This window comes from Empidonax traillii, unplaced genomic scaffold (assembly GCF_003031625.1).
Source record: "Empidonax traillii isolate 1590-97213 ecotype Southwest subspecies unplaced genomic scaffold, ASM303162v1 scaffold714:size326938, whole genome shotgun sequence".
Lineage (NCBI taxonomy): Eukaryota > Metazoa > Chordata > Aves > Passeriformes > Tyrannidae > Empidonax > Empidonax traillii.
In genome coordinates, this window is record NW_020955907.1 from 228,746 (window position 1) to 248,939 (window position 20,194).

The following is a 20,194-nucleotide window of genomic DNA, read 5'->3' on the forward strand; positions in this document are numbered from 1 at the left end:
CAGAAATGTGGAAAGTTGGTGCCCATCTTTACACACGGTAATCAGGTCAGAGATTAATTAGACAGTGCCATCTGTAAAAGGATACTGATGGCTAGAAGGAATTGGGACATTTGTTTTACATCTGCTTCGGACATTTGTTTTACATCTGTTTGTAATGAGGGAAGCTCCAGCCACACAGTGGTCGCTTAACTCTTGAATTCAGGCAGTGGTTCTATACTGAGTCAGAGGGAAATGTGCCAGCAGCACCACTGAATGTGCATTACATATAATATGGTAGAAAATTTGGACAGCAGCTTGTTACAACACTGTTTTGGAAATGCATGAGTCACTGTGTTTCTAGAATCTGAACCTTTCTCAGCATGTTTTTGTACTAGATATCCTGTCATGTCATTTGAGAAAGCCTGAAGGACTGATGCTGAATTAGTTTCCTCAGGATCTTTGTATTGGAATACTCTAATCCATCTCTGTCACTTTTCTTCCTGTTTCCAAAAAAACCCCTAACTGCAATCCACTGTTTTCTTCCATTGAATATTATTTAAAACACTTTTGAAATTTTATTTTAAACACTTCTGTAATTTAACTAATGTCCTCCTATATTAGAGCTACCCACTGAGCCTTTCAGCTCTGCTGTTGCAGTCACTGACTTCTCTGATGCTTTCAGATCAGGCTTCCCCCACCGCTCACTCCACCATGCATTCAGTACGCCTTCACTGTTCAATTTCAAAATATTTCTTGCAAGACTGGGCACCGACAGTAATAAAATCACATATGCTCTGTGCAGTAATAAGGATGTCTGGGAATGCCTCTGCATTTCCTTTGCTTCCTTTCTCCTCTTCTCCCACTGACAATTGTTTCTGTCTCCAGAGCTTCACCTCTGTCTCTGAAGCCTTAGGATCCAGGCAAGACTCTGAACTGCACTGATGGCAGAAGGTCCCTCCATCTAACCAATGCCATAATCTGTCTACACCACCTTGGGTTTTTTCTACCTCTTACAGTAAAATCTAGCACACTCATCCTCTAAACCTATTAAAATATGTTTATTTAATCAGAAATATAGGTACATACTTACAGAGTCTCTCATTTAAATATAGGTATGTTCTGAGTTATGAAAGTGTAAGAAAAATCAACATAGTTGTCTTTCAAGCGAACTGCAGACAAATGGGAAGTTTCCCATCTTGCAAGCAATTACATGTGATTAATTGGATTGAGCATTTCAGCAGACAAGTCTCAGCAAAGATGAGTAAGATTAAAGAAATACACTTAGGAAGGGTCTCAGCTGAAGACTGGCAGCTCTGTGATGGTGTCAGTGCTGAGTCTGATTCACAGTCTTTGATGCTTAACAGGCCTATTAGACATCAGCACTTCAGTATCCACAATGTCTGGGATGCAGCCTGCAGGGTCTACAGTCATCCATGGGGTCACAGAGTGCGCAGAGCCTACCTCACATATGAGAGCAAGGGAGATGCAAAACACTGGGTTTCTCCAGTCTTGGTCACCTGCTGATCCTGGCTGAGCAGGAATAGCAAGGGCATGCCTAGCTGTCCCTTGAATCACAGCCAGGAAGCAGACGGATTATTTCCTGCCCACATCGAGCAGTAAAAGCACTCAGATGGGAGATGTGAGATTTGGGAAGCTGAGTTCCCCCTTCTTTTCCATAATACATGTGGGAGACTTACAGCAAAAGCTACAGTCTCTCAGTAGTCTTCCTACTCACCAGCCTTAGAGAACCATTTCTGTCAGTTGACTCTAAATGTGACAAAGTCAAGCAGATTCTTTACCACATAAAATTGATGCCTGATTTCTAAAGAGATCTGAGGAGTTTTTTTATAATTTTATAAAGCTACTTAATATTTTTTTAAACAACAATAGTACAAATTACTTGATAAAAAACAAACCATACAATGAACGTACTTAGCAGATGTAATCTTGCATTGCATCACACACGTCACTTTTGAACAGTATAACTTGTTTTATACACCTGCCTTTATATGCTCTAACTACCTACCCTCCCACTTCTTCCAGTAGCTTTCCTCTTAACGTTTTATTAAGCTGAGAAACACAGTGTAAAACATCACTCAGAATTTATATTGATTAATGGTTACATTAATTTTTTAAGACTACAAGTAACTGGGCAATAAAAATCACGTTCAGTCCTGGGTACCTCTGACAGCCTGCTGCGGCTGCTCCAGTATAAGTTAATTTGTCACAAGCTTCGTGGACTCTTAAGCAAAACAAACATCAGGTTCATGATAAATTACTGCAGAACATACTCAGCCAGCTGCTGAGTCTGGGATGAGATACTCCCCATTGGCCTGTTTTTAGAAATTGCACAGCCTTTTTATGCCTTGTAGTTGCTTTGGCCATACAAAGTGTGTACAGTGTATATGTAGCCTGATAACAGATTGTTATTTGTGAATTTAACAATAATAGTAACAATAATAATAACAATAATAGCATTAGAGAAAGGAACAAACACAACCTTTGCCCTAATTCTGTACTCATGACAGTAGTATCTATGACATTTCTGTGACATTTATCTTCACAGCACCTAGCTGCATTACAGCAGCACTGTCTTCTCCACTTGGCAGAAGGGAATGGTATACATTACATGGTATACATTAGCTCATGGCTTGCATTCCCATTCAAATCCAAGCTCCTTGAAAGCCCACACCACCTCTTTGTTGACTCACACTCTGACGCAGGCCCATGCGTGCACCAGGAAGGGAAGTTCAACAACACTGCGATGCCCTTTGTGCCTGAGAACAACCCCCTTCTTCCCAGACATCACCACCACTTAACCCTATGGCATTGCATGCTGTAAGTCTTCACTCCTCTGACATGGCTAAAAAAATGTGGACCTAGCTGAGGGAGGACTTAAGCAGTTCAACCAGGGCTCTGTGGAAATCCAGCGAGTGCCATATCTTAAAAATTACACTCTTCCTCACTTGCTAATGCAATGCACAACAAAGATCAGCATTATATTATCCACGAGTCCTGTACTGGGAAGGTGCTAAGTTGGGGGCATCATCACAAATTTTCTTCTTCATTTAACAGCATCAGTAGGTATGAGTTTCTTCTGTATGTCTGTGTTCCCCTCTGAAAGCTTTCAAAGGCTGAAAAGTTAAAATAACATAGATTTGGTTTAGTGCAGTGCACCACATATTGTTTCTATCATGTGAGAATTGCTTAACCATGGTACATTTCAGCAGCACAATTTATTACAAACCTTGGAAATCATTTCAGGAGCCCAAGGACCTCATGGACCTTGGACCAAGTTTCAGCAAACTGCTCAGATGTGCGGTCACTAGGCAGATGTCTGGAAACATGTGTTCTTACACATTTATCTGTTAATGCAAACGTCCCAGTACAAGCATTAACACTCAAAAGCATTATGTGGATTTTAAACAATTCCTGGAAGAGTTGGGTCCCATAAAAGTTATTCTGACAGATACAATCCTTCTCCTTTCCTTTGCCAAGTGCTTGCTCTGACTACAGGAGCCAGAGCCCATCAAGTGAGACTCCTGCCTGCTTCCACTGTTTCTGGTGCTCCAGACACTACAATATCCCTGCCCAGTGCTGACTTCAGTCTTATTTTGTTATTATTTTAGTTGGGAAAGAAGCAGCAATGTGGAAGGGAAAGATAAAACTGGAGATAAGAGAATATTCTTATGCTTTCATCTGCTCAGATGACTCATTTGGGACAGGTTTATTCCTCTTCTCTCTTGGGATTAATGCCTGAAGGAGAACAGCAGGAAAATTAAGGCTGGTTTTGCTGCTGTGGAAAATAATTCTTTCTTTCACCCTGCTCTGTGAGGTCTTTGAGGTAATGGCTGTTTGTGTGCAGCACATAGCACAATTGGCTCCAATCTTACTGGGGCCTCACAGTATTAGTGTAATAAAAGTAAATACCAAGTGGTCAGGGCTTAATTATAATCTGGACATTCTGTGCTCTGGCAATAGATTATAGGAGACACTGACTTGTGTTTTAAGGCACTAAATCTAGTGTTGGCATGAGGATGAATCCATCTGAAGGGACAAGACAGCAAAGTGAAATCCCATGTTTCCTGCTCAGCATGTAGAATGCAAACCAAGAGGAAGTGATTTCAGTAACTGAACTCTGTATGTTGGAGCAGCTCCAGCTGTGGCTTTTTGTGCTCAACTCTGATTACTATTTCAAGGAGTCAAATACTATTTTATAGAAGATGGAGAGGCAAAAGCTCCCATTAGATAATGATTGTATTAAGACACAAATCCTCACATAATGCTTTGAAGAATAATTCTAAATAATTAATGTTGCAATTATCTGTTGATCTATTCTCCCTCACTTCCAATTATGTTTTGAGCAGGAATTGACCCTGATCATTCTCTGTGAAAAATAATTGAAACTTACAAGAAATAAACATGCTTTACAACCAGTGCTGAAGCAGGTTTCTTTTTACTTGATTCTTCCAGTTTTAGGGTACTGGTGACACTTTGTCTATAGTTACTACACTTTCAAAACCCCCTCATAATTTATTTTTGTAGCTGCCATACATACATGCTAGGCTATTGTAACTACATTTTATCAGGGCAGGGAGATTTGTCCAAAGCTGAATTTTATGCAATATAATTGTAATTTCTTAAGAAAACAACAACAGAGTGCTATGAACTTGCAAATAAATTTCTTCAGATCTGTGACATTAGAAAAAAAAATGTCACAGGTTTGTGGAGCTCAAACAAAAGCAACATTGACAACTGAAACAGTATAACACTGTACTAAAGTACAAGCATACCTTGTGGAAGCTCATCTCTTGAGATGAACTACTGCTGCCAGAGTTACCTCTGTTATGCTAGCTGTTTTGGCAGGAAAGCATGACCAAGAAGGGAAGAAAAGGGGAAATCAGAAGCCAGAGGACACAAATTCTTCAGCCCCTAAATCACTTCAACTTGCAATAATTGTAAGATTTTTTTAATAGAAGTTTCACTCAGACATGAATGTTTGTGAGTGCCCTTGAGACAAAGAGATTTCTTTCAGAATCTCTTATTGCTTCAGAGCAATATCTGTAATTGAAACAAATAATGAAATCCAGTAAAGAGCAAACAGGGACAGTTTCTGACCCTTAAGGGCAACTTGTAGAGTTGCACAGCTGATGGCCACACATTTGCATTTTCTTCCTGTCAAAATAGCATGGCTGCATACAAAACTGCCATGGGGAATGCTCCCCAGCCTGTGATAGTTCTGAACAACACCGTTTGTGAGCTAACACGTAAACAGTACATTGTTTAGTGTGTGTTGGTCTCCCTTAATTAACTTGTGTAGATGCAGCCTGAAGTATTTTTTCTAGAATACACTATATGATCCTCTGAGGATGTATGATACATGCTATTAAAGATATATAAACAAAGCTATACCCTTGGGTTTTAGTACATTTTCTTTCATCACATGGACATGAATATTAAATTTATTATTATTATGTCTGGTAATGTCTGCTTGATCCTTATTTCTGTGGCTGATCTTTAGAAATAACCTGTCTCTTCTACTAAAAGATATTTTTTGTAGAAATGCTCTTTTAACTTTGACCTAAAACTGGGGTAGCAGAACATTTCATGTATCTGAACTTGCTGAGGAGCAAAGGAGTGGAAAGCCATAGGTGACAATCTCAAGTCAGCCTGACAACAGGAGCTGTTTGGTGAATAAACAACACAGTTCAAGAGAGATGTGGAGATGAAGTACTCAAGCAAGTGTCATCTGTATTTAAAGGAAAAAGAATTTAAGGAGATAAGACAGGAAACTCATCATGCTTTGATTATTAAAATATAAATGTTTTTTGTTGGTCACTGCTCCCTTATTAAAAACAAAACAAACATGAAATGTTGGAGCAAAACAATGAAAACAACTAAACGGCCAGACCAAACAAAAGAAGAGTAATGCGGCTAAGATATTTTGGTGGAATCTAAATTGTATTTCCTGAAACATTCTGTGCAAGGGGTGTCAGCTGACTTCAGAAGCTCAGGTCACAACACTATCCTAGAGTATGTAATTTTGTAAGGGGCAAATCCTGTGTCCTGAAACAAATTCAGGTGGGCCATCTTGACAGACTTTCCTCCTTGTCCTCTTATGTAGGTCTTACTGCATCAGAGGGGTTTTTGCAGGTAAATTCAGAATAACCACACAAAAGTATTTCAGAGTCTGAATCTAACAGAGCATTAGAATATGTCTGAACTTTCTAATCTCTGCTATTTCTACTATACTTTGCAGTGTTACCCTGGGCATATTGACTGGCTTGGAACATACGGCTTTGAACTGGCTTTGAACCTGATTCACCCGAAGTCTATCTAGAACAGCAAAACTGCAACAGTGCCCAGCAGCAGATATTTAGGGAGAGTTTAAGAAATTACTATTCCCCAGCAGACCTTTCTAAACGTGGGAAATCAGAAGTTTTGATATTTCTGTAACTGTCAGGATCCACTGTTTAACAGTGGACCTGTCTTCTATGAATTCACCTAGCGCCTTTTGGCTCCTTTGTAATTCTGTGCCCCACAGCACCCTGAGGCAAAACATTACACAATATTGTCATGTAAAGGTGTGCTTATGGAAGTTCTCCCTCATTCTTAGCTGATACAAAGTAGTCATTGCTTGTCACACATGTAACCTTCTCCACCTTTTATGGTTTTCTAGATCAGTGCTTTATAAAGCCTATTCCTCTTCAATCATTCCCTTTCAATTCTTAAAAATCATGTTCTTCTGTTTCTCCTACCTTGAAGCAGTTGTATGCAAGTTCTAAAAATGCTTATTTTTTGCCTGCCTTTGCACTTCGTCTGCTTATACTTATCCATTTTGATGTGGGATTGCTGGCATTCAGCAGTGCGTCATCGTGATATTTGTCAGATTGCTTTCGATGTCTTTCCTAATAGCATTCCCAGAGCCTTGGCTGGTGTGATGTTCTCTCACTGAGCACCCAGAGATGACTTCCCAGAACTATCCACCGTGACCCTCTCATCCTTTCATCCCTTTCCTGAGTGGTAGCAGCTTATTAAGAGCTATCGCCTCCCACCCCAGAACAAGCTACAAAGAAACAAGCCTGGGAAAATCCCATCGTTTACTGAAGCTGCTGATCTATATGAATGTTAATTACAGTTAAGAGTCCTGTTGGGCCAATACTAATTAATTATCACACAAGTACCACTAGAGATTGATGATAAACTTCCTGAGAGTTTAATCCTGGCAAACACAAAACTTTTGAGAAGGATAGGCAAACAACGTTGTCACTCACAATTTATAGAACCAGAAGAAAACAAAGACATTAACAGGGCTTTAACTTGGTGTGCTGCTGCTCACTGCTCTCCATTAAACAAACAGAAAGATTCAATTATAAAAGCAAACAAAATAAATAACCATACTAAACAAGAGAATAGGTGACAGGGGAAGATATTTAGGAGAGCCTAAGTTCTGGAGGGCAATATTAAGAGTTATTTAACATGTTAACTTAATGAAGGGTTATGAGACAATATAATTTATGAGCGTTATCTGCTGCCTTCATTTTTGCTTGGCCCAAAAATGTTCTCTAGCATAGACCCTGCTAAGCATATTAGTGGCTCTGACTTGACATCACTGGGTCACTATGGTAGCTAAGAGTAATGGATATCTAAGCAACTGCAAAGGACAGATACTAAGCAAAGCCTACACAGGAAAAATGCCATAAAGTTGGAAGATTCTACAAAACTCTCACAGTATCAGGTGAAAATGAAATTGAGAGGCTCTGATATTTGTGTTGTTTAATTAAAACCCCCCCCTCAAACCTCTAACTGATGCTGAACATGATTTCTGTTTGTATTTATAATCAACCAGCATCCATCCCCTCGGGAATGGAACTGCTCCAGATGCTATCTAATCAAGTTCACCATTTCTGCCACCCTGGGCTTTGTTGCTACTTTGTTACTCTGTTCTTTGTTAAAGGTGCTTAAGTGTGCAGGGTCTGGCTTTTTTCCCCTCTCTTTTCAGTTTACACCAAAATATCCGTTTTGTATGAAATAACAACATATCTGAAGATGCAGTACTTATGCTACCACAATCCTTGCATAATACAGGGTTTTGCTAATCTGAGTAGTAATTCAGGCTGAAAGTACTTGGGTTGGCATGCTTCCATGGTTAATACCTGCCTACAGAAGAAGGCCAAGAAAAACCTTCTGAGAGCCTAGAACTGTGCAATGCTACCCTAATCCCCCAAACTGTGCTCAGCTGGAGTTTTCTAAGACTAGTGGTGAAAATAGGGTTGCAACAGCAAGGCTCATATCCCTTGTGCAATGGAAAGTTTGGAGAGTGACTGCTTTCTTTCCTGAATTCTGGCAGAAGATTGCAGAGATGCCCCTTCCCTCAGGCAAGCTACATCTCAATGGTGAAACAGAGATGTAGAAACTGCAGGACAATGAAGCGTGATTAATTTCTCTTGGTGAATGCTGTGCTGCTGCAGTAGAATTTCCAGGTGTTTTTAGGTGTAATCACTATCTTGCTTACATTCTTCTGGGAAAAGATCCATTTAAATTAATGCAATCTCTTAGGTCTCTAATTTACTATGTAGGGGTGTGGGTCAGGGGGCTGTGTGCTGTTTAGCCTGAGCAAGATTAGGGTGATGCTTTGAGGTAGAAGAAAGCAATTAAGGTAATTGTGTGTGGAATGTTTGCATTGCTTGTCCTGTGGTTTTTCTAACCATTTTGCAATTTTGGGGATGTTATCTACTACTGATTTAAGACCCAGTGAACAATCCCCCTTCTTTGTGAGAAGCAGAGCAGATTGCACACTTTTCTTTCAGCAGCAGTTCTCACAAAGATAAGCTCATTGCCAAGTTGTGCTCCAGTTTGTTCCATTACTTCATGCACTGTAAGACAACAGGAGTTTCTACTTCCATGAAACCATCCCACAATACTTGCACAGGAAAACTGTAATTTACACCACTTTTACACAAATCAAGGGTAGTTTTAATCTCTAGAACTGCCAGTTTTGACTTGTAGCTGGGACGATGCCTAGGCATCGAGATAAAATCAGGATCTCCTGTATAGACTGCTATGTACAGCTTCCTTACATATTCTATATGGAACTACTTTCTGTACCTTTTTAGGCAGCATGGTCGAAGATACAGCATATTTAGTGAGCCATTTCCACCTCAAGAACTCGTTTCTCTTGTTGATCTGTCAAACCTGTTATTCAGCCTTTAGGATATAACACAAAGTGAAACTGTTTACAGAATTAGAGAGTGGAATACATGAAAAATGGCAGAAAAGCTTGAGTGTGGGAAGTGCCCCTCATCCTACCTGTGATTGCCTTGAACAAAACACAGGTGCGATCCATGGGAGCAGTGACACATTTGTGCCCGACAGTGTTAACAACATCAGTGGATAGAATTGTCCACTTTGTCATAAATGCTGGTAAAATAATGTGGTTATGCAGAAAACATTTTCTTTGTGATGGTAAGTGCCTTCTCTCCAAATAAAAGCTTTTAACAAGGAAAAGGATTGCTTTGGGTTGGACTGAAACTTTGCTTCACAGCTGTTTTGCAATTTTTTTTTACAGTTTTTCAGCACTCTTCCAGCTCTTCTACTTAGCCCTGGTGAGGCTACAGACGGAGTGCTGTGTCCTGGATTTCATAAGACGAGAGACATGGAGCTCCTGGAGCAGGTCCAGGGAAAGGCAACAATGATTCAGGGACTAGAGAACCTCTGTTACGAGTGATGGCTGAGGGAGCTGGCCCTGTTCAGCCTCTAGAACAAAGGGAGGGACCTGGGACCTCATCAATGCCTGTAAATATCCAAAGAGAGGGTGCCAAAAGGATGGAGCCAGGCTCTTCTTGGTGCTTGAGTGGGGAGTTTGGACCAGATGACCCACTGTGCTCCCTTCTGGCCTGACCGAATGTGTGATTCTGTGATTCCAGAGGTGGAAACAGCTTTTTCCTTGTTTAAAAAAAAAAAATAAAAAAAATCTCCCGGGAGATTTTTCTCCGGGAGAATGTTCCGCCCATTCTCCGCGGAGGGCCGAGTCCCCAGGCGCGCCAGGCCCCTGTGCCCTCGGGGCAGTGCTGGGGCGGAGCTGAGGGCGCACCGCGGGGCACCCGCTCTCGGGGGACGAGAGGCCACCACCTCGACCGGGCGGGCAAGAGACTTCGGGGGCTACCTGTCCTCCCTTCCTGCCTTCTTCACTGGGCGGCCCGCATTGTTTCCCCTCCCTCCCGGGGCGGTCCCCGGAGCGATTGGCTGGCGTGCCCGGGCGCTGCGGCGGCCGCCGAGTAGGCCGTCGCGGCGGGGCGGGTCCGAGGAGCCGCCGCCAGCCCGCCCTTCACTTCAGCCCGGCCCCGCCGCCCTCCCCGGGCGCCTTAAAGCCTTGCCGGGGCCGGGGCGGTGGTAGTAGCGCAGTGCGGCCGGCGGCGGCTCCTCAGCGGTGCCGGGAGTGCGGGGGGGCCGTTCCGCCGCAGCGCCGCGCCTGGAGCCCCTCCCTCCCTCGGTGCCGCCGCCGCGCTCCCGCCTCGCGGGCCGAGGCTGTCACCGCCGGGCGCCGCCAGCATGTTTGACAGGACGCGGCTGCCCTTCGTGGCGCTGGACATGCTCTGCGTGCTGCTGGGTAGGTCGGGGGGTCGCCGAGGGGCTCGGGGGCCGCCCCGGGCGCCGCGCTGCCCCCACCCGGCACCGCGCTGACCGCATGCTCGCTCCCCGCTCCCCGCCGCGCTGGGTAACCCCCGAGCGGGCTTCGGCCACCCCGCGCCTCCTCCCGCCTCTGCCTGCCGCCCTGCCCTCCTTCCTGCCCCTGCCCTCCCAGTGGGAATCTGATCACCATCCCGGGCTGGGAGGGGAAGGGAAGAGCCCCGCGGGGAGGGAGCTGCTGCAGCTTATCTACTGACATCTCGAACTCCCTCTTCTCTCTGATGTCCTCCCTCTTCCTTTCCTAACCTTCTTTGTCGGCTGAAAACCGGTTGTGGCAAAAGGCAGTGCTGGAAAGGTGGATGTCTGGTAGATGTCTGTTTCCTGGGGCATGTTTGTTAGCCTGGGTGGGTCGGGAAGCTGTCCTGGAAGGGGCCGACGACATGGGAATACGCCTCATCCAACCCAGGGTCCGGCAGAGACGCTCTGGTGCTCTGCTGTAGAGCTGTTCGCCGTAAGGTTGTGTGCGGTGTCGGTGGCAGTAAGCTACCCCTGTAGGCTGAAAGCGAAATAGGGCATTTCTTAGAGCACGGTGTTTGCGCCCTCGTGTCCGTGTGCAGCAGGGAGGGATGGGTATCGGAGCAGGAGCGGTGCCTCGGTGATAGCCATGGGTTGAACCGAAGCAGCCACAGCACGCTGCTACGGTGCTGCAATGCTTGTTTTGGCCAGCCCAGATATCAGCGCCTTCCCAACGTTACTTTCTTCTAGTTCAGTCTCTCTAATGAAATTACTTCAGGTCCTGTCAATTTGCGTTAACTCTCTCCTTTCAAGCAGTGACACAGTGTGAAGAGCAATAATATTAGTTACTGATCAGCGAAGGGGCAGCTTCATTTATAAAGACCTGTAGCACCTGTGTGTGTTGAGAGCCTGGAAAGTGTCTTTACTACCTGAAGATGAGATTCTTGGTCAGTCTTAGGAGGTGTTAGTTTTGGATGTTGGCTTCTCAATCAACAACAATGTCAGTACTTAAGTAATAAATCTAAGCACTTTCTCATCAGTGTGGTGCTCAGCCCCCTTGGCTGAAGATTAGCATTAGTACGAACATGGATTTTTCCAGTTGCAATAGTACCTGTAGCTATATGCCATGAAAGAGCAAAATTACGGTGAATGATGCATTGCTCGGAATTAATGTTATATGAGAGAGAGGTTTTGCAGAATGATAATGGATCCATGTTGTGTAGTGGGAGCAGTCTCTATGCAGATCAGAGGTTTCATGAAGCTATGCTGTAGTGAGGCTTAAACTTTCATGCTGTCATTAAAGTCAGTGAAGAAGTTTTGTCTGTTCTGATAATTGTAATTAAAAAACCTTTATAATTAGGCAGAAGTTTTGCACTATTCATATACTTTGTGTTTGAAGCATATGGGCATATTGTAAGCAAACTTGAGTAATCAAGGAAAACAAAATATATTCAAATTAGGACTGTAACAGACATAACTTGAGGGTCATCTAGCTGAAAGAATGAGGGTTCCCCCTACTTCATTACCTTGGAAGGTAAATTCTTGACCTACCTTGCTCTGCAGTGTAATATCGGTTTACATACCTTTGCCCGCTCTCACCCTCCCCCATGTAACATTTGGATCACAGATGCACTAATCTGGTGTCCCAGTGTGCTGGAGGGTTGCCGGGCTTTTATTTTCCCTTGGGCTTGTTTACTACCTACTAATAGTCTGAAAAATGCAGGCAGTGCGTGATATGAAGTCTCTTGACACCTGCAACTTTAAACGCATCAAGTTGCAGGTGTTAGTGAAACTGCAGCTGAGACAAAAAAATTTATATGTGTAGGAATGGGAAAGATAGTGGGTGTAGGACTGAATCTCTTCCTCTTTTCCCTGGCTCCCATGTGATTGAGGCAGGCCCTTAGAAATAACATAGTTCTTATGTGTGTCTAATGAGGGAATCTCTTTTAATTTTTTTTTACTGTAAAAAGAACAGTTCCTGTTGATTGTGGACTTTAACTCTCACTTTTTCCCTGCCCTTCCCCCTGTTTGTGCACTTTGATATCTGCTCAAAATACCAAGGTAACTGCCCAGATAAAGTGACTTGCAGGTGTGGATAACATGATATCTAGTGTCTCCACTACAGAGACCATGAGGCCTCCAAGAGAAAACTAAAAGTTTAAACATTGTGAAGACTAGCTTCACATTACAGTGACCTGACTTACCCGTAAGCTCACCGCAGTAGAAATGGATGACTCTGTGTGTGTCTGAGTTACTTGCTCCTGTTTTAGTCAAGCCATTCTTTGTGCATTCTTTCTCAACACAAGTTTTTCAAAAGAAAAAGAAGGGGGAAAAGAGCTATACAGTGATTTTAATTTTTTTTTTTTACTGTAATTTAAATGGTTTTATCGAAAGGTCTGACAAATGCCTAAGATGGAGCTGAGGTAAGAGAGTAAGAAGGAGCACACAGGGAAGGGGAAAAAAGGAGGAGGGAAAAACATCTCCCCCTTTATCTGGCATTAAACTATGAGATCAGTTTGGTTGCCTGAAACTTACTTAAGTCTAGGTTGCTTTTAATTGTCCTTAAGGAAACTCCCTCCCTCAGCCATGTTGTTACCCAATAAGGGAGAGAGAATTCAGGGAAAGGAGTCTTTGGTGCTCTGAGAAAATAACTCTTTCCCTCTTATCAGTATGGTAATCCTCTCCTTCTAAAAATAACACTGGTGTTTCAGCATTAAACTAGCTTTCTGTTCTGTAATCTAAAAAAAATGGACACTGCAGGTTTCTGCAGTATCTGTCCTTAAATAGTGTGAGCAGGCTGTTTCTGCATTCCTTGTGTGCTGATCTGCAGTGCTGGGTGTGTGCTACTGCATGTCTGTATTCAGCTCTGCAGTGCTGCAGACAACAGCTCCCTTACTCTGTGCAGTCCAGGGAACAGTGGTCAGATGGATCCGTCACTGGAAAGCATGAGTGGCCTGGACTGCAGGTTTTTTTTTTTTCTCCTGCATACTTGTGTTATTTGTCCCTCCTTGGTTTTCTGATACATAGACGTTTTATATAGCATGGCAGAGACTGACATTTCTAGACAATAGTAAAACTGTTTTTCACAGATAGTGAGACTTGGTTCTTCTGGTCTATTACACTTGCAGTTTGTCAGGCAAAAAATAACCCCTTACTAGACTAGCTTAATTAGTTAGTTTGCAAATGATGCCTTCATTAGGCACTATATATACACTCCCTGCCACTCTTAAAGGTCTATTGTTTGTTAGGCTCCTTTTTCATTGAGGGACGTAAACAACACTTAAAGAACAAAGTTGGGAAAACCATGGTAATATTCCTATAATCAGTGAAAGAACTGCTAAATACATTTATCTTTAGATTAAACTCTCACTAAGACAAAGTCAGATTAAAGTAAGCTCTCCAGAGGTGACTAGAGCCTTAAGGAAAACATTTCTGTCACGCTAGACTCTGGGACGACTTCCTTCTGGCCTGAACTTTTTGAAATTCATGCCTAAATTGAGTGCAGGGGTGCAATACAACATGTCTTCCTTTAGTCCCTTGCCTGGCTATGCAATTATTGACAAGCTATTGTATGTAATTGGGAATTGTACTTGTCAATATGTGATTGCTGGTATAATGCAAAAATAGGTAAAACCCAAGATCAGAAAAATTGAAGCCTTCTAAAGAATTCATCCCTTTGTTTTCTGATCCACTTTTCTGCAATATGTTGGAAACAGTAAAGAATTACTCAGTTAAATTAACTAGATTGCACAGCAGTTTTAATGTTTGTGTAGAGATTTCTTCTTTCTTCCTCTCTGTGTCCTACCCTGTGCTGGTTCAAGAAGCCATCTGAAAACTTCCCTACTGCCTGGCTGCTCTGTGTCAATCTTTTTATTTTTTGTCATAAAATTACTTCTGAGTAAGGGAAGAACTTCTAGTCCTTCCAAACAGAAGGACATGTGAACTAAACCTAGAAATACTAAATGCTTAGATCACTTTAAGCTTCCTATTGCTGCTGGGATATTTTGTGATACAGGATAATACACTAAACAGCAGATACATATGTATAGCCCAGGTGAGTTTGCTTTTGCGGTATTTGACCAGTGAGAGTGAGATGGCTGGATCACACTGCACACCCTGTGCAATGTTTTTGCTTTAGGATCTGCACTTTTCTTCTAGGAGTGTTTAATCCTACTGTCACTGAAGGTAGCAGTCTTGGTGCTGATTACAGTATTGCTGTTCAGTTAGGAAAGGCCTCCTATGTGGGTTAGCACTTCCTGATTGCCCTAGTTCAAATAAAACCTCCTCCTCTATTACTTGTGACTCACTGACATATGTGTCACCATTGTTATTTTCCACATCATGTGGGTGCTAAATACTTTTTCTAGTGCATGAATACATTGTTAATCTGTAATAAGTATATGTGAAAGAGCAGTTTGTCTTTAGTGACACTGTCCACCAGGTACCATGAGATAATACTCAACATACTTGTCACTTAAAACTTGGAAAATCTTTCCTCTCCTCCTGTGCTTTCTTCTTTGCAACATTCACTTTTTATTTTCTCTATAAAGGAGGATGCTGTACCAGAGATTCTCTTCCCTTTTGCTCAGAAGCCTACAAAAACCCATGAGGTTAGAGCTCAACTTGTTAATGAACATTGTTCAAAGTCAGCAATCTAATTCTTGCTCTGCCAGCTTTTACTATTAAAGTGTATCTTATACTAACTCCTGACTCAAAGCCAGAAATTCTTGCACTTTCTTTTTACAGCAATGGGTGAATCCTAATTCACCTTCCAGTGCCTTCCCAAGAGCAAAATCTTAAATTCCATGTTCTTTCCTCTTAGCATATTGAAAAGGATGCTTATCAGCTCTTAGGTTCCTTACCAGCTGCTTGAGTCCTGGTGATTTCTTTTTTTTTTTCTTTTAGCCTTAAGCACTGAGAAGTGAAGCATGCTTTTATGAGGACAGTGACCTTTGTGTAATGAAATGGGAGGGAAGGGGCTTCTGACATTTTCTGTGGAAAATTTAGGTACCACACTACAATAAATTATAAAATAGCTTATCTCTCATAGCTGAAGAAGTCCTGCATCCCCTCCATAGCTGCCAGGGTGCTTACTTGGCTGTGCCAAGCTGATTCAACACACTGGCCTGATTTTAAAGAGTTAGGTAGTATGAACTCATACTGACTGAAGGCGGCTTTGAAGGTGCATCATCACAGCCCTGGTTGGGGGGAAGTAAAGAGTTGATTCCTGGTTGCCTGCTACTGCATAGTTTTGTGTAGGAGCACTGTTGCTGACCAGATGCTGATGAGAGAACAAAGCTGTGATAATCCTCTCTTTGTGACTGTACTGGAGCCATGGAAGGCAGGTAGCACAAAGAGTGACCCAAATCTTGAAGGTACCTGGTGAGAAGAGAACTTGAGTTTTGTAGCCTTCTAAGTGACATGGATTTACTATCCCCAACGATCGACAATCCTCTTTTCAGAATTAGTCCAGGAGGATTAAAACAAACTCACCTTGGATAAAAAAAAACCCCTGATGAACAGAATTACATAGAAACCTATTGGCACCCACAGAAGCAGGCTTTAAAATGACCTTGACTTATTGATATGTCTGCTTACATTGGTGGTGGTGCTTCTTTTACTTATCCCCTATCCTGCAAAAGAAGCACCTACTTTTTGGTCTTTGTTCAGGTGAAATAATTGACTGAAGACATCTGAAAAATTCCCAAATACTAGAAATTCAGGTAACGGATGACTAGTGAACAACTACTTTTGACCAAAATTAAAAAAATTTAAAATGTTTTGAGGAAGCAAGATTTCCTTAAGATACTTTCTGACACTGCTTTTGGAATTACCACTGCATCAGGAAACACTAATTGTAGAATCATAGAATGACCCTGTGTTGGAAGGCCCCTTAAAGATCATCTATTTCCAACCCCAGGGACACTTCCACTAGAATAGGTAATCACTTCAGCTGTAGCAATAGACCTCTCGGTTCTGCCTGTGAGTAGACCCAGAAGCAACTTTACAGGCAGAGTAGTTCAATCCTGCAATTTCAAAACTAGAAGAAAACTATGTTACTTATATCAAGGACCTTACACCTGTCTCTTCTTGTTTAAAAATCAACTGCTAATGAGTTGACCCACTTTCTGGGAGAAATTTTCCTTTTCAAGCTATGAGACTGATATCAAAGGCACAGAACTAAAAACTGTCTCTTGATAAACCTGCATTGTGTTTTTGAAACTACTTATGCCATATTCTGTAGTATATTCATTCTTAACGCACAATCAGGTCCAGCTGTTAAAATGAACACTGCTTTTTCATATAGAAGCCAGAAATAGACCCAAGTAAGCTTCTTCAGCCGAATATGATATAGAAGGAAAATGTTGAAACTGTCTAGAGCACTTATCAAGCACTCTGTTATTACATTGATTTAGAGGATTTGAAATTACCAGTACAGGAATAGGTTGTTCTTGCTCTATTATAGACTTTGCTGATTCATCTTTAAAAAGCTGTTACCTAGAAGCACTCTGACTCAGAAGTGTGTTAAGGTTCGGTTTTATTTGTATTGTACTTCAACTCAGTTTTGGCATCTCTCCTTCATGTGGTGTCTTGCTATATGGTAACAGGCAAACAAAGCTTTTTTTAAATTTTAAAATAAGAAATGTAAGTATATCAGCTCAGGACACCCATCTTGGAATCTATAAACCCAGATTCTGCTAAATGAAACCAAAAATATGCAGAAGCGATATCAGTACATCCCTATTCTGTGATCGTGCTGATGTAACAATGGGTTTTGCTGGACATAGCCAAGATTTTAGTGTCTTCTCCCCTTTGGCTGCCACTGCTAATCGTGCAGCTTTCAGAGGGTCTGTGTGGGGCTTTCTTGATCTCATAAGGAATTCATTCTGTTACCTAGCCATCCCTGGTACAGGAGAGGGGTCATAATTTTTTATGTCATCTGTTTCCTAGGGAAGGAAGAAGCTGTACCAAACAGGAATTATATTCTGTTTTTGCCCTAAGTGTAGATGGAATTGTGTATCAAATTTCAGCATCTCAAGTACCTTCTACCTCTTTTAGAATAAGGTGGAATTTTTACCTCAAATTAGTGTGCTTTTGTCTGTTTATTTTGATACTGCAGATCTGCAGATTACTGTCTGTTCTGAGTCTTAGATGGCTGGGTCAATGAAGCTAAACAGTAGGTGAAATATTTTCTGAAACAGGAGTACTGAGATGGTAAGGAACACATACTTATCTAAATTTATCTGCCTTATTTTAAGGTACAGAAGGGCAGTGAACTATGCTTACCGTAAGCTGAAAAGGCTGGTTTGGAAGCTGGTGGTGTAGAGGCCTGAGAGAATAAACTTCTAATTATAACAGGGAACCTTCTGATGTGCAGCAAGCATATATGGCCTTTAAAGGGTACAGAAGGCAGGCAGTGAGATTGAGCCTGGCAAATAATCAGGAACTATTCCCCATTAAATTCTGAAAATCATCTTAGTCATCATCTTGGTTAGTGTCTGCTTTTCTTAGTGTTTCCTTGAGTGAATTTTGTAGCTTTTGCTGACTCAGGAAAATTAAGGCTTCAACTTCTGTTTTGTTAGGTAAGGCTATACTGCAGTACTAGTATTAAGTTAAAATACTCCAAGGCAGTATGATGGCTGGGTTTAATGCTAATGGAGATCCTGGGCATGGAAGTAAGGTCACTATTTCTGCTTGCAGACTCTTATCATTCTTCCCGTCTCTTCTTTAATCTGAAGTCTACAGTCATCAACACTAAAAAATTATATATCTAACCCAAAGATCACAGATCTAATGCTGAAAATTTCTACTGAAAACTGGAAAGCAAACACCTGCTCTATTACATGAGTACTATAAGACTTTCTATGCTTTATGTTGCATAAGTATTTTTTACAAGGTCTAGTTAAACTGATTTCTTGAGCGGTCTTTTGAATCAGTACAAAACAATTGCTCTGATGGCTCAAAAATATATAGGATACTGTCAGTTTTCCTTTTAAAGTCTGTTTAGATTGAGCTTATAATAGAGCTTGTGTTCTCACAGGGTATCATTAGGCACTGCGAACTTCAGGCTTACTTTTAAAAAAATGTTCTGTTATCTTAAATGTGGTGGCATGCAGCAGTGTGTACAGTGTAAAGTGACTTTCTGGTGTATGACAAGGTATACAGTGTAATGGAAATTCTGAGTCCCTCTCTAGCACTGCCGTTGTAAGGCCTGACTTTGTTAAAGACTGTTTAAATAAAATATTGTTATGCTTGTAGAACTCATTGGAAAAAGAGCATTTACACTCCTGACAACTAATTGCCTATTATATTTCTAGAAACTGAATGGTATTTCAAGTTAGGGTGTGTAGATACATGTGAAATACTCTGAAAGCCTCTTGCTGTGCACTCCCATAAAACAAAGATTAAAATGGCAAAATAGTTACAACTTCTGAAGTTTAAATGACAGTAGTACTAAATGACATTCGAAGTTGGTGTCACCTGCAGTAAAAAAGAAAAAAAATCCCTCCCTGTTTTGTCAGCAGCTGACCTTGGCAGTTCAGTTTCTTTGGCTGTGTTGCTCTCCTGATCTGTAAGCCCAGTGGTTTAGGTAGACTGTGTGTAGAAGACCTAGATCTTTGGAGGCTTTTGCATGCTTTTATATCTGGGGGCTTTTTAATTCTCTAGACAGTGCAGGCAAAGCCTTTAATAGTAAATATAATGTTGAGCATGTAATGCAAGCAGTGATTAGTTATTTAATTCCCCTAAACAGGAGGGATGATAGTGGCAGAAGTCACTCGTTTGCTCTGGCTGCAGCTGGTCAGATTCTTCCCCACCCCATGAGCAGCCCCGAAACACAAGCAGCTGACCTCTCCTGTTCCACCCGCCCTGCCTCTGACCCTGCAGTGCGTTTTAGCTATTAATATGGGGGTCTTAAATCTTTGTCAGGTCTGTCAGTAATTGGGCAGTTGGCCTCTGCTGCACTCAGTGAACTGCTAATGACTTCCAGGTGTCTGCCCATCCCCGGGCTTGCTTCAGCTTTCTCTTCCCTCTGATCATAGCAGAGCCCAGGGCACAGCCTTTGCTTGTGACCTGCAGTTGGGTCACTTGACCTGTGTAAGCAATAGAGCAGGATAAGATATATTATTGTCTTGCTTCTGCGTTTTTTGTTTTGCATCTGCTCTTCTTTAAGTGGTCACAGAAGAGAGAATTACATGGTTTCTAGAGTAACAGGTTGTGCTTCTAAAAGTCCTTTTTTTGAAATGAAATGTAGATAAAAGGGAGAATACGTTTGTCCATGCTAATGTTTTTATATAAGTGTTTTGACCTGTTCTAATTGATTGGGAATATAGATGACTGAACTAGCGCTCCTGTGTAATACTAAACTGTTGCATGCAGAGAAACTGGAATATGGTGTATTTCTGTCTTAGTAATTGACTGGAGTAGAAATTGCATGCTTGTCTGTTGAGGCTGTTCCAACTCAGGAAGGTTTCCTCTGTTTCCTGTCTCCAATGTGCCTTGCCTTGGCGCAACCAAAAGTGTAAGGTGTGGTGGGGGACTTGCTCAGTTGCTCTTCTGGCTTCTCTGCTAG

General features: G+C 41.9%; 1 protein-coding gene across 3 annotated transcripts in view; it reads left to right on the forward strand.

Moving 5' to 3' along the window:
* The first annotated feature begins 10,454 nt into the window (after window positions 1-10,454).
* Window positions 10,455-20,194, forward strand: part of PLPP1 (phospholipid phosphatase 1) — a 56,086-nt gene continuing 46,346 nt past the window's right edge. Inside the window, exon 1 of one of the 3 annotated variants that reach the window (XM_027900164.1) lies at window positions 10,455-10,588. In XM_027900164.1, coding sequence (XP_027755965.1) covers window positions 10,531-10,588 — 58 coding nt within the window. In that variant the 5' untranslated portion in view covers window positions 10,455-10,530. The remainder of the gene's footprint in view (window positions 10,589-20,194) is intronic. The other 2 variants (XM_027900165.1, XR_003573073.1) reach the window with 2 other exon arrangements.